Source organism: Gallinula chloropus, assembly GCF_964237585.1.
Source record: "Gallinula chloropus genome assembly, chromosome: 1".
NCBI lineage: Eukaryota > Metazoa > Chordata > Aves > Gruiformes > Rallidae > Gallinula > Gallinula chloropus.
In genome coordinates, this window is record NC_140085.1 from 189,189,441 (window position 1) to 189,201,955 (window position 12,515).

Consider the following 12,515-nt stretch of genomic DNA (forward strand, 5'->3'; position numbering starts at 1 on the left):
GCCCCGCTATTGTTAGAGTTTCTCTTGATCCCTGTTCTTGTTTATAACCCAACTCCCATCTCTCTAACCCATTCTCAGTTCCCCATTGCTTACATCAAATATACAAACCCAAAACAACAAACCTGGAGTTTCTAGTGGTCAGTATTTCTCTCTCTCCCAGATTTGCTGCCACTCAGTTGCTCACCACTCCCACCAGAGTTGACTCATTTCACTCACACCAACAGTTCATCAAATCTAAATCAATTTTCAATACTCAGCTCCAAAATCAAGACCAACCAATCAGTGCCAGCAGAGCAGCCACTCCGTTGGGAATCAAACTCCTGCATGACAGGCAGGAGTTCTCCTGCTGACCCACAGAGCAGGATGCGGTTACAGACAGACACAGCAGCACTCCACACTCACTTGGTGCTTACTTGAACGTCTCAGTCCCACCTGCACAAGTTCTTTGGATGATAAATCCAAACCAGAACAACACTCGATATCATTATCGAGATGCCAATCATCAACCTCCGTGAGCTCCCTGGGCTCCCTCTTGGACACCAGATCTGTGTCTCTCTACTCTTTCCTGGAGCCCTGGCTGGTGCGATGGCGGAGCTGGAAGCTCTCAACCCATCGTGAGCCCTCCAGACCCATCAAGATTCTGGTATTTCATCCCCCCTTTTCTTCTAGAAGCCCCTTTCCGTGTACCACACTCCCAGATTTTCCAAGCAGAGCAGCACCTCTTCCGTTGTTTCTCTTTCTCTCTGTTTTTCTCTGTTTTCTAAAGCCAATACTAAGGGATGGGATTCATGGGGGAGGCACTGAGCACCCATGGGTGGGAGTAGGAGAGATAGGCACCCGTGGGTTTGGGAAGGTTCTGGGCCCCCATGAGTGGGCGGTAGGCTGCATGGGGTGTGAGGGGTGCTGAGCTCCTCCTGGGGTTGCATGAGGACACCCACAGGGGCAGGGCGGGTTGGTGCCCACAAAGAAGGGGAAGGTAGCACCCCAAACCCTGCTTCCTTGCTCCAGCCTGGCTCAGCGAAGGCCAGGAACCCTCCATCGTTGGAGAAGGCTGAGGAGGAGGACCCAGTGGACGCCCTGATCTCACGCACGGGCTGCGCCGCGCAGCACCGGGAGCTGCAGGACCGCATGGCGGCGCGGCAGGACTGGCGCCATTGCCAGCCCCAGGTCCGTGCTTTCGGCGAGTGCATGGCACGCCGGCAGCGTGACACCCAGCCCCGTGGAGCAGCACCTGGCTCACACCAAGCCCACCCTGTTTCACCACCTGGGAACTGAAATCACTGGGGACCTTTGGTGCTGGTGCTGTCACCCAGCCCACCCCCAGTGGCCCAGGTGTGGGGGGCAGCCACACCCCCCTGACCCCGATTTTCTGGCAGCAGCACTGGGGAATTAAATCTGTTGGTGGCCAAAGGGCTCGTTTCTGTCTGTGCCACCAGGGGGAGGGGATGCTTCTGGGCACAGATGGGTGTTTCTGGTCCAAAATAGCCCAAACTGGGAGCGCTTGGGGTACCCAAGCTGAGGCTCGGCTCTGCAACAGCCCTACCACGGATTTCTACTCTGTGTCCTTCCCTGTGCTGTCCCAAAGCTTTTCCAGCAATGGTCACAGACTGCTCAGGGCTGGGAGGGACCTCAAAGATCATTGAGTCCCACCCCCTGCCATGGGCAGGGACACCTCTCACCAGCTCTCTACCACGTCCTCTCCCAGCCTGGATTGACAGTGAGGATTTCCCCGACCCAAGGCCAGGACCCTGCACTTGTCCTTGTGGAACTTCATGAGGTTCCCCTGGGCCCACTTCTCCAGGTCCCTCCGCATGGCATCCCGTCCTTCCAGCGTGATAACCTCATGTTCCACAGGAGAGGATTGGGGTGGGAGGGGGGAACGGGGAAGTCAGAATTTCTCTCGTGAGAAGCCGCGTGGGGGTGGGGAAGGTGCTCTTCAGGAGTGAGAGGCTGCTCTGATGCTGCCTCCATGGAACAAAGCTATGAAAAAGAAAAGAAAAAGGCATTTGGGGGGGCTGGAAAGGACAGGCTGCCCACGGCATCTCCCGGGGGGCAGAAACTTTGAGGGCATCTCCTTGGGAGCTGGGTACAGGGGCTGCCAGCCAAAAATCACAACAGGCACAGGACTCCGAGTTGAGGGTGATGCCTTGAAAAGCAGGAATCAAAACTCCCCAGGCTTGGTGGCTGTTCAGCAGGTATTCTTTATGGCGGTGCTGGGCACACAGGGGATCACATGTGTTTTCCTGCTTCACTGAGTCCTCCCCTGCAGCCTTGTCCAGCCTTGGCTGCTCCTCTCCAAGACACCGGGGACACAGCCTGGGCTTCAGCAGACTCATCTGGCCAAGCACCTTCTTCCTATTGGTTGGAGGGAGGGATCCCCAAGTGGGATCACACTGCAGGCTCCCCTTGTAGCCCCTTGCCACAGGACCAGAGACGCCTGTAGCTCCTTGTAGCACTCTCGCTCCACGCTGCACAGAGTGTGGATGACCTCGAGGACCAGCTACTCCTTGTCCATGTCCATGGCTGGGTGTCTGCTAGGAGAAGGCTCCATGTCCGTGCTGCTCATGGCCTGTCCCAGACCTGTCCATGGCCCTGCTCTTGGTCAGTCTCCAGTGGCAGATCCAGTGGGAAGTCTTGGTGAAGGGCTGGCCCTGGCTCTGTCCCCAGTCCCTCAGGATCTTGATGGGTCTGGAGGGCTGGCGATGGCTTGAGAGCTTCCAGCTCCTCCATGGCACCGGGCCAGGGCTCGGGGAAGGAGTAGCGGGCCTTGGTGAAAGCCCATCTGAGAGAGATGTGAAGAGAGAGACAGCGGCATCCCGACCGCTGTGGAGGGAACACGGTGCTGGGGTGTGAGACTCATCTAGAGGTCAGCCTTGCTTCAGGGCCTCTGGGTCGAGCCTCAGGGCTTCAGGGCCTATCTCCACTGCAGCCCCTGAGACGCTGCTCAGCATTCGGGGGCCTGGGTGAGGGTCCCCTGTGGGTGCTGCTGGCCCCGGTCCGAGCCCACCCACATCCCCAGGCACCAGCACACCCACTGGGATACCAGCCACCTCCACCCCACTTCTGGGGGTGCCAGCGGTGCCTGAGGCCAGCTTGTGCTCGCAGGGGTCGGGCACTAAGGTGCTCGCACCCCAACCAGGGGAGGGAGGGAGGAAGGGATAGAGGGAAAGGTTGGGGGATGGATGGATGGATGGATGGATGGATGGATGGATGGATGGATGGATGGATGGACCACAGCATTAGGAACAGAAAAATATTTATTGCTCCAACATTGCAGATGGGGGGTGACCCAGGGGATTCCCAGCCACAAAGCCAGCGGCAGATCAGGAGCTGGGAAACGTGTTCTTCGCCTTGTTCTTCGCAGTGTCACCCCCAGGCCTTGTGAAGCACACGTAGAGAGGCTGGCAGCAGCTCAGGTGGTTATGCTTACAAGACATGCACACTGGTTATGCCAGTCTCTCAATTATTGCTAGTAGAATACATAGCTGATTTCAGGGATGTCTTAGCTGTTTGGTGGAAGCAGGTTGACCTCCTAAGGTTCAAGTCCTCTTAAAGTAGAATCATAGACTCATCAAATGATAGAATGGTCTGGGTTGGAAGGGACCAAGAGTGGGAAGCACTTCACCACGGATCATGAAGTTCCAACCCCCTGCCACAGGCAGGCCCACCAACCTCCAGGACTGGCTCTACAAGGCCCCACCCAACCTGGCCTTGAACACTTCCAGGGATGGGGCACCCACCACCTCTCTGGGCTGCCTGTTCCTGCTCCTCACCACTTTCTCTGTAAAAAACTTCCCCCTAATATCCAACCTAACCCTTCCCTTCTTCAGCTTCACTCCATCCCCCTTGGCCTGATGGTGAGATGTGCAAGGGAGAGAAAGAGGAGGACCCAAGCTGTAACTGTCTGTTGTTGAGGAGCAAGACCTTAGAGTTAGAAATGTGATGCTCAGGAGTTACCAACGTGCAAACTGCACTGTAGAATTTACTGGGAAGGGAAGGGACCGTAGATGGTAGTCTCTGTAGATCTCTCTTTTCAGCACTCTTCAGTGCTGGTCTCAGGGTTTAGGAAAGCTGGAAAAGATAGAGAAGTGTGAAAACACGATGAGAGGTCTTGAGAACGTTTCCCTTAACCGAGTTTGTAGCTGGTGAAGAGGTGAGGGCCTGTGTTAGGTTTTTAAACTCCTGAGTGATCTGCAGAAGGTGAAGAGGAAAAGATTTGCTGTTCCTTTCAGGTAGAATGTGTCATCTAATACATTTTCAGGTGACATGTCCACAAGAAATGCCTTGGGAAGTCCTAATGGCAAGAACTTGAAGGTGTAGAAAGCTCTTGTGGATTTTAAAGATTGTTAGACCATTTAGTAGATGAAAAGACACCGGAGGCTGTTAAAGGCCTCTTGGTCAGCAGGCGCCTGAGCCTGCAGGCTATCAAAGCTGGGAGAGTATCTGTCAGGCGTTGCCGTACGTGTTTGCATTTTTCTTCTCACCCATCCTCCACTGATCTCTGAGGACAGGTCGCTAGGTGGGAAAATCCTGCTGGAGCAACGGTCTTACATTTGCCATGAAGGAATGAAGGTGCTTTGATTTCCACCCTTGCTTTTGTTACCCCGATTGTCGGCTCGTCCTGATGGTGATGCCTTGAGAAGCAGGAATCAAAACTCCCCAGGCTTGGGAGAGTGGGGAAATGCCAATGGTCCTAAAGAAAGGACTTGAGGTAGACACATTAGTGAAACAGTAATTTATTATACATTCTTGCAAGAGCAGGTGACCTAACGAAGTAGGCACAGCTGTGGTCAGTTTGTAGCACTTTTATACCACATCCTTATTCAAATATCATTAGGTTACCTGATACACGTATACATATTCATAACCTGTCCTGCTTTGTATTAAAATGAGTTCCAAGAAGTGATTTCCATCAACTCCTCCCCACTGCGCCTGCGCACTGCTGTTTGATGGTGGTTGTTGAGGGTCGTGGAGATGAAGTCAGATGGCTCCTCTTCCTCACCGCAAGTAACCTTCGGTCTTGCGCAGACTCAGTTACCCCTTGACTCTGATCCCAACTCCAAGTTGGGTTTCAGCAGGTTTTGTGTACCTTCAAGGACAAGGGGGAGCTTGAACTAGTTACAATGAAATGCTTTGCCTGCATTTGTGACCCATTAGAGACAAGCACGGAATTCATGAACAGATAAGGAGGAGGGGGGTACTGGAACTTGTCAAACAAGTCATTTTATTTCCACAGAGCACATAGTCCTTGAGTGTGTAAGTTACTTAAAATATGGTGTTAGGCTCAAACTTATGTCCCACTTGGTGTTTCTTCTTTATCAGTGAGGCAGAGTCGTTCAAGGGAGGCATTGTTTATAGGAGGTCACCACTGTGGCACTTCAAGCTATCCTGTTAGCAAGTCTTCCTTAACCCTTTACAAGTGTCTTAATGCAACATTTCAGCAATGTGGAGATATAAGTCCACAGCTTTCCCACCCCATCACCCATTACTTAGCAAATTAAGCTTTAGGTGGGTCTCCAGGCCTGGTCAAAACCGGCTGGAGTCTTCTTTTTTTTGTCATGCACCATCATCATGGTGGAAATACTGGGTTCACTGGATTCACGTATGCGTGAGCTTCCTTTCTACAGCACTCTAGCCAGGCAGCAGGGACAATGTCCTTGCTATGGCTATAGTGGTGTATTGTTCCCCTGCTATTAGACTTTCAGGTCATCACAGCCTACCCAACATGTGCGGTTTCACCTCCCGCAGCAACCAGAGAGGTGGGTGTTGCTGAGACTGAGAGGTCTCTTCAAACTCAGATAGTTGGTTTAGAAAGAATCAAGGTTTTCCTGTTCTGTTATCGCTTTCCTTCTAGGCAGAGGCCCCATGCTTCTTGTCGCAGGGTTGCAGATGCCGTGGCGATGTGTGAACGATGCCGCATGATAGAATTCTATGCACTGTGAGGAGCTCTTGTTGTTTTGGTTTTGGTTTTGGTTGTGGCTGGTTTCTATTGTTGTTACAGCTGTGTACACCAATAAAGTTCAGTTTTGTTCAGTTACCAAGAGTTTCTATATATCCTAAATTCTTCTGCAGAAAATACAATAACCCTTTTCAATTTGCAAAAGCAACATTTCCCAGCGTTTTCCACAGTGATTCCTGTTATTCCTGCCTGCTGCTTCCAATAAACTGCCCCTATGGGGCCTGGTCACAGCAGAGCTTGGGGCTCCTGTGCCTCTCATGGGGGTTTAGAGGTGTTCTCCCAACCCTGGGTGTGCCCCTGGGAATGGCCAAGGGAAAGGGGATGACTGGGGAGAGGCGGGGAGGGGAGAGGCAGGGAGGTGAGGGAAGGGGAGGGAAGGGGAAGGGGAAGGGGAAGGGGAAGGGAAGAGGGAAGGGGAAGAGGGAAGGGGAAGGGAAAAAGGAAAAACATTGCAGCCAGAGGTGCAAGTCCCTGGCCAGACTTGCCACATGTGGGCGCAAAGAGCGACTGCCCCCCACTCCAGGTGGGAGGCACCCCCACTGCCCTTAGAAGAGACCAGTCACCTGAAGTGGGCTGTGCAGCCTTGATGCCACAGCGATGGCCACACCCAGCCCACCCCCCAGCCCCCTGCCTCTCTGTGTCCTTGCACAGGGTCTGCTCTGTGTCTGCTCCTGGGACACCCCAATCCTGTGTCAGACCCCCCGCCCCAGCCCTCCACTCTCCCTGTGGAGCACCCTGTCCCCTCCAGCTGCCTTGGGGAGTCCCCCAATTCTCTCCTAACTGCCCTGCCCCGCCAGCCCCAAGTGGGGTTCTAGGGGTTTCCAGGCCTCACCCACACCCCTCATCCCTTCAGGTGGGCACCCCAACCTCCATCCCTGCCTCCTGTGGGGGCCGTGGCACCTGCAGCAGACAGCCCCCACCCCTCTCTCCACCCCAAGACTGAGTTGTCACCCCCCGCCGTGTCCATGGACAGGGAGAACCAGGGAGCAGGCACCCCAAAAACCATTGCTGCCTCCTCCCCCCATGGAGGTGGTTAAGTTGAGCTCAGGGCAGGATGGGGACGGTGGCAGCTGCAGCGCCTTGGCCCTGCTCCAACATGGGGGAGGGGGGAGGGGGCGGACCCTGAGGCTTTCTACAAGGGGTTTGCCACCCTTGTCCATCCTCTTCCAAAACGCAGCTGCTGCTGGAGTGGAGGAAGATGGGACAGGACATCCTGAGCCCAGACACTCTGGAAGGTTCCTGCTGCTCAGGTCCTGGAGCCTTGTGACATTCCTCACCTATGAGCAGCTGAAATGGGGCCCAATGGCCATGGGCAGGGGGTCCCCTCCTGAGCCCAACGCCTGAGGCCATCGCCACCATCCTGGAGGCACCTCAGGGATCACATCTGCCAGAGCCCAACCGTTGTCATGGCTACAGCGAGGCTTGGAGTAAATCTTTTCCCCTACCTCCCAGTACTCCCCTTGCCATCCCCGCACGCCCAAACCCTCCCTGTCCTCATGCATGAGCTGTGCTGGGAGTACTGCAAGCCCCCCTGCTCCCCCCCTCCCCACAAGAATCCTCCATCACCCTCTGGGTTGCTGCAGGCTGGCACCATGTTGGGAAAACAAGGTGGAGCTGAGAGACAGGAGAAACAGCCTCAAGGATCCCAGGGCTGCACCCAGCTCTGGCCTGTGACAGTGCTGGCTCCAGCACTTTATTGGTGAGAGGGGAAGGGGAAGGACATTGTCCCCTAGGAGAGGAGAGCCCTTTGCAAGAGCAGTTTCTGCTCAGCTGTAAGGTTCTTGGGAAAGCAGATGTTGAAGTAGATGAGGAGGTCGCCCTTGCGCCTGGGGTCGTGGAGCAGCGGCATCCCCTCCCCTGGCACCACCTTGCAGTACTTGGGGCTGCAAAGCAAAGGAAGGGGCTGAGGAGCCACAGGACAATCCTGGCCTGGAGCCCACAGCCACGTGTCACGGCACAGAGCCCCATGCACGCTTCTCAGGGGGTTTCTGGAGGTCACTTTGCTCCTCCAGCTTCAACTGACAGCCCGTCCTCCTCCAGCCTCACATCCCCACGTCCCGTGCCCTGTGGGCTCTACCACCCAGCCTTCACCTCACTGCCTTTCCCACCTTTTTCCAGGTCAATCCTGAGGTCATGACACTAAGCTGGGAGGAAGTGTTGATCAGCCTTAGGGTAGGGAGGCTCTTCAGAGGGATCTGAACAGGCTGGAGTGCTGCACATGGGACAGAACAACCCCGAGCAGTGCTACAGGCTGGGGGAGACTGGCTGGAGAGCTGTCAGGCAGAGAAGGGCCTGGGGGTGGTGGGTGACTGACCATGAGCCAGCAGTGTGCCCGGGTGACCAGGAAGGCCAATGGCATCCTGGCTTGTGTCAGAAATAGGCAACCAGGCTGGGGAAGGGGCTGGAGGGCAAATCCTCTGGGGAGCGGCTGAGAGAGCTGGGGGTGTTCAGCCTGGAGAAGAGGAGGCTGAGGCTTTAAGGGCTTTTCCAACCCTGTGACTCTGTGACTCTGAGATTCTTCCCGAGCGCCTGTTCATCTCCTTGGCCACCGAGCTCTGCAGAAAGGCCCCATCTGGCCACCCAGCCCAACCATCCATCTGCCCAGCAGCACTTACTCCACAATGTCGTTGATGGGGATGTTGAGGAGCCGCCCGTCCAGCGTCTTCACGTCCACCGTGCAGCCGATGAGGGCCTGCAAGGCACGGGAGTGGGACTCAGAGCTGCATCTGCAGCCCCAGAGGGAAAGCAGAGGTTTGGGCTTGGCCCCGTTGCCTCCCTTGGCTCTTTACCTTTCCCAAGGTGATGGTGCTGACATAGGTGAGGTTGTCGTTGACTCTTTGAAACCTCGGGTGGAGTTTCTCTTGGACAACAAAGGTGATGTCAGATGGGATGATGTTTGGGCCCTAAAATTAAGGGGAGAAAAACCCAAACTGAAAAGACACCTGGGGATGGTTTGCTAGAAACCAAATGGTTTTCTATCAGGACCAGGGAATTGTGCTGGGAGCCATGTGACAAAGTGCCCATGGCCTGGAGAGATGGTTGGTCCTGAGGAAACCCGGCCCAGAACTTCCCACCATGACCATTACCTGGTCTCCTTCCTTCTCAAAGGTGATGCGAGTGCCCCGCTTCCACCCCGGCTGCACCTCGATCGTCAGGATTTTCTCTCTCATGGTGCTTGTCTGACCATCTTCATTCATCACCTGGGGGAGATGAGGGGATCAGAAGAGCTGGCTCAGAGAATCACAGACTGGGTTGGCTTGGAAGGGACCTCCAATTCCCCCCCAGTGCCTCCCTGCCACGGGCAGGGACACCCCCACCAGCACAGCGTGCCCCAGGCCCCATCCAACCTGGCCTTGAACCCTGAGACGCAGCCAGGGGCAGCCCCAGCTTCTCCAGGTACCCTGTGCCAGGGCCTCCCCCCTCCCTGGGAAGGATTTCTGCCCCCCAGCCCCTCTCCAGCTGCCCTCTTGCAGCTCAAGGCCATTTCCCTGGGCCCGGCCCTCCCTGCCCTGGGCACCAGCCCCTCTCCAGCTCTCCTTGAGGGATGGGAAGGGGCTGGGAGCTCTCCCCAGAAGCAGCCTTCTCTCCTCCAGGCTCAGCCAGCCCAGCTCTCCCAGCCTGGCTCCAGAGCAGAGGGGCTCAAGCTCTCCCATCATCTCTGGGGCTCCTGGGGACTGGCTCCCACAGCTCCATGTCCTCCTTGTCCTGCGGACCCCCAAACACAGGGGCAGAATCCCCCTTTCCCAGCCCTGCTGGTCCTGCTGCTGGGGATGCAGCACAGGACAGGGGGGGCTTTCTGGGCTGCCAGCGCACAGTGACAGGTCATGGCCAGTTTCTCACCCACTGGTACCCCCAAGTCCTGCTCCTCAGGGTTGTGACACCCTGAGGGACAGCACGGAGAGGGGGTCACAGCTGCTCTGCTCATCCAGCTGCGTTCAAGCCGGTGCAGAGGAGAGTGAGGGTGGCTCCAACTCCACAGCATGGCAGGGACAAATGGAGTCAGACTGAGCAGGAGACACTCAGGGCTGGAACCAGGAGATGGTGACAGCAGGAAGAGGGATACAGATTGCTGACAGCACGAAGGAGATGCAGCCCCAAGGGAAAATGAGTCTGTGGTTGCCCAGGTAATGCTGTGTCCCCTCTCCAAAATAAGCCCCTTGTTCCCATCAGCTTTTACATCATCCCCTCCTGCTGATTTCCCCATCTCCAGCCAGAGGAGGAGGGTACCAGCTCAGATCCTTCCAGCATCTGTGCTCAGTCTGGTTCAGATTCCTCTCTGTGGCACAGCACAGATGCGGAGTGCCGGGGTCTGCCAAGCCCCCTGAGCAGGACCAGCTCTAAAACCTCAGGTTCTGCCACCAAAACATCCTACAGCCAGAGTCCAGACCCAAATTCCTCCCCCTGCTGAGCTCCCCACCTCCACCCACCCTACGGGAGATCTTAATCTTCTTGGTGCAGCCATGGAAAAGGTCTTCAAGGGAGAGGTAGAGATCCCGCACGATCGGGGGGTCTTGCTTCATCGCTCCTCTTCCTCGCAGCCCTCCGAAGGGCAGGATCAGCTCCGAGCCATCCTTGTCAAAGAACTCTGGGTGAGTGAGCAGAGCAGGGGGTCACCTCACTCTGACCAGAGGTCGGGGAGTCCCCTGGGGTCTCCTTATCACGGAGCACCCCAAGGATGCCAGGCAAACAGGAACCTCTCATCTCCTTCTGCTTGTGACCACATTCCCGCTCCAGCTGAAGTGGTCTTTCCCTAGGAGTGTGTTTATTTTGAATCCCAGGACCTCCTGAGCTGGAAGGGACCCCTAAGGCCCATCGAGTCCAACCCCTGGCTCCACACAGGTCAAGTCAGAGCACCCCAGGATGTGGTTGCCCCTCCTGGCTGCTTGCACATGCTGCTGGTTCAAGGGTAACTTGCTATCAACCAAGACTCCCCCAAACCCCTCTCAGCACGACTGGCCTCCAGTGTCTCATCCCCCAGCCTGGGTGTGCAGCCAGAGTCACCCCTTCCCAGGGGCAGAATGCAGCACTTGCCCCTGTTAAACTTCACAGCCACATGCTCATGTGTTAGGAGAGTGTCACCCCCACCTACCTGCAAAGGGGTTGTCTCCACCAAAGAACTCCCTGAAGACTTTGTCAGGGTTGTTGTGAAACACGTAGCCCACGCTCCAGGGGTTCTCGTCCCCAAACTCCAAGGGGATGCCACCTTTGAGACCCTCTTCTCCATACTTGTCGTAGATCCCTTTCTTCATGGCTTAGGGAACAAGGAGGAGTCAGCACCGGCCATGGTCTCCCACAGCAGGGGAAGAGCCTGAGATCCAGGCTGCGATCGGGAAGAGACTGGAGAAGGGCTTCCATCCCTCTCCAAGTGGGATGGCAGCAGGAAGAGCTGCCAGCTGCTGGGGCTCAAGGGCTGATGCCACCTCCATAGGGTGCTAATGACAGGGGGCTTAGACCTCTGGCCGGAGCAGAGGCGTCTCACTGCCAGGCCCACCCCCCCCCCCAGACCCAGGGGCAGGGACTGTCCCCACACTTACGGTCGCTGAGCACATCATAGGCCTCTGCCAGCTGCCTGAACCTCTCCGGTGCCCAGGGCTCCTTGCATTTGAATGGATGATTCTCTAAGGCCAGTTTCCGATAGCTATGGAGGGGAAAAGAAGGGAAAAGCCAGCCTTGCAGCCAGCCAGCCCTGGGGGGGCGGGGACGCGGGGACAGGACACCCCCAGCCCCGGCTGCTCCCTCCCTCCTTCTCCCAGGATTTGTGGCCCTGCCGCTTCTCCCAGGCCCCTCCCTCCTCCCCACCTCCCACTTCAGGGCCCTGCTGCGGAGACACACGGGGCTTCCCCCATCCCCAACACCCCCGTCCCGCACACCCCCAGGGCCGGCCGGCCTTGGGGCTCCCCTCTCCGCCAGGCCGCAGCCCCTCACGCCTTCCTGATGTCGGCGTCCGCGGCCCCCCGCTCCAGGCCCAGCACGGCGTAGTAGTTCTGCCCCATGGCGTCCCGTTGCCATGGAGCCCGGCGCTTCCGGGCCGCGCAGGGCAGCACGGCAGGGGCAGTTCTGCCCTCCCGCCCCGGGCCCCGCCTCGCCCGCGGGTTCCTTCTATTTCCTTTTAAAAACACTTTGGCTTTTTAAAATGAGTTTTCTTGGAGCTCCTGGAGAGAGTCCAGAGGAGGGAGGCACACAGAGAGGATGAAAGGCCTGGAGCATCTCCCCTCCGAGGAAAGGCTGAGTGAGCTGGGGCTGTTCAGCCTGGAGAGAAGCAGCCTGAGAGGGGATCTGATCAATGGGTATCAATATCTGAAGGGTGGGACACAGGGGGACATGGCCAGCCTCTTCTCAGTGTGTGTGGGGACAGGACAAGGGGCGATGGCCTCAAGTTGGAGCACAGGGAGTTCCACACCAATCTGGGGAAGAGCTTCTTCCCAGTGAGGGTGAGGGAGCCCTGGGACAGGCTGCCCAGGGGGGTGTGGAGTCTCCTTCTCTGGAGATATTCCAGCCCCGTCTGGACACCGACCTGTGCGACCTGTCCTAGGGAGCTGCTTTGGCAGGGGGGGTG

General features: G+C 56.8%; 1 protein-coding gene across 1 annotated transcript; it reads right to left on the reverse strand.

Annotated features, from left to right (window-relative positions):
* Positions 1-7,631: 7,631 nt before the first annotated feature.
* LOC311201243 (dnaJ homolog subfamily B member 13-like) lies at positions 7,632-11,952 on the reverse strand (the record flags this gene model as incomplete). Its single annotated transcript, XM_084275594.1, has 8 exons — positions 7,632-7,842; positions 8,575-8,651; positions 8,749-8,862; positions 9,046-9,159; positions 10,387-10,544; positions 11,049-11,210; positions 11,494-11,597; positions 11,885-11,952. 8 exons carry the CDS (start codon positions 11,950-11,952, stop codon positions 7,689-7,691), a joined length of 951 nt encoding a protein of 316 aa, XP_084131720.1. The 3' UTR covers positions 7,632-7,688.
* Between the last annotated feature and the right edge of the window lie 563 nt (positions 11,953-12,515).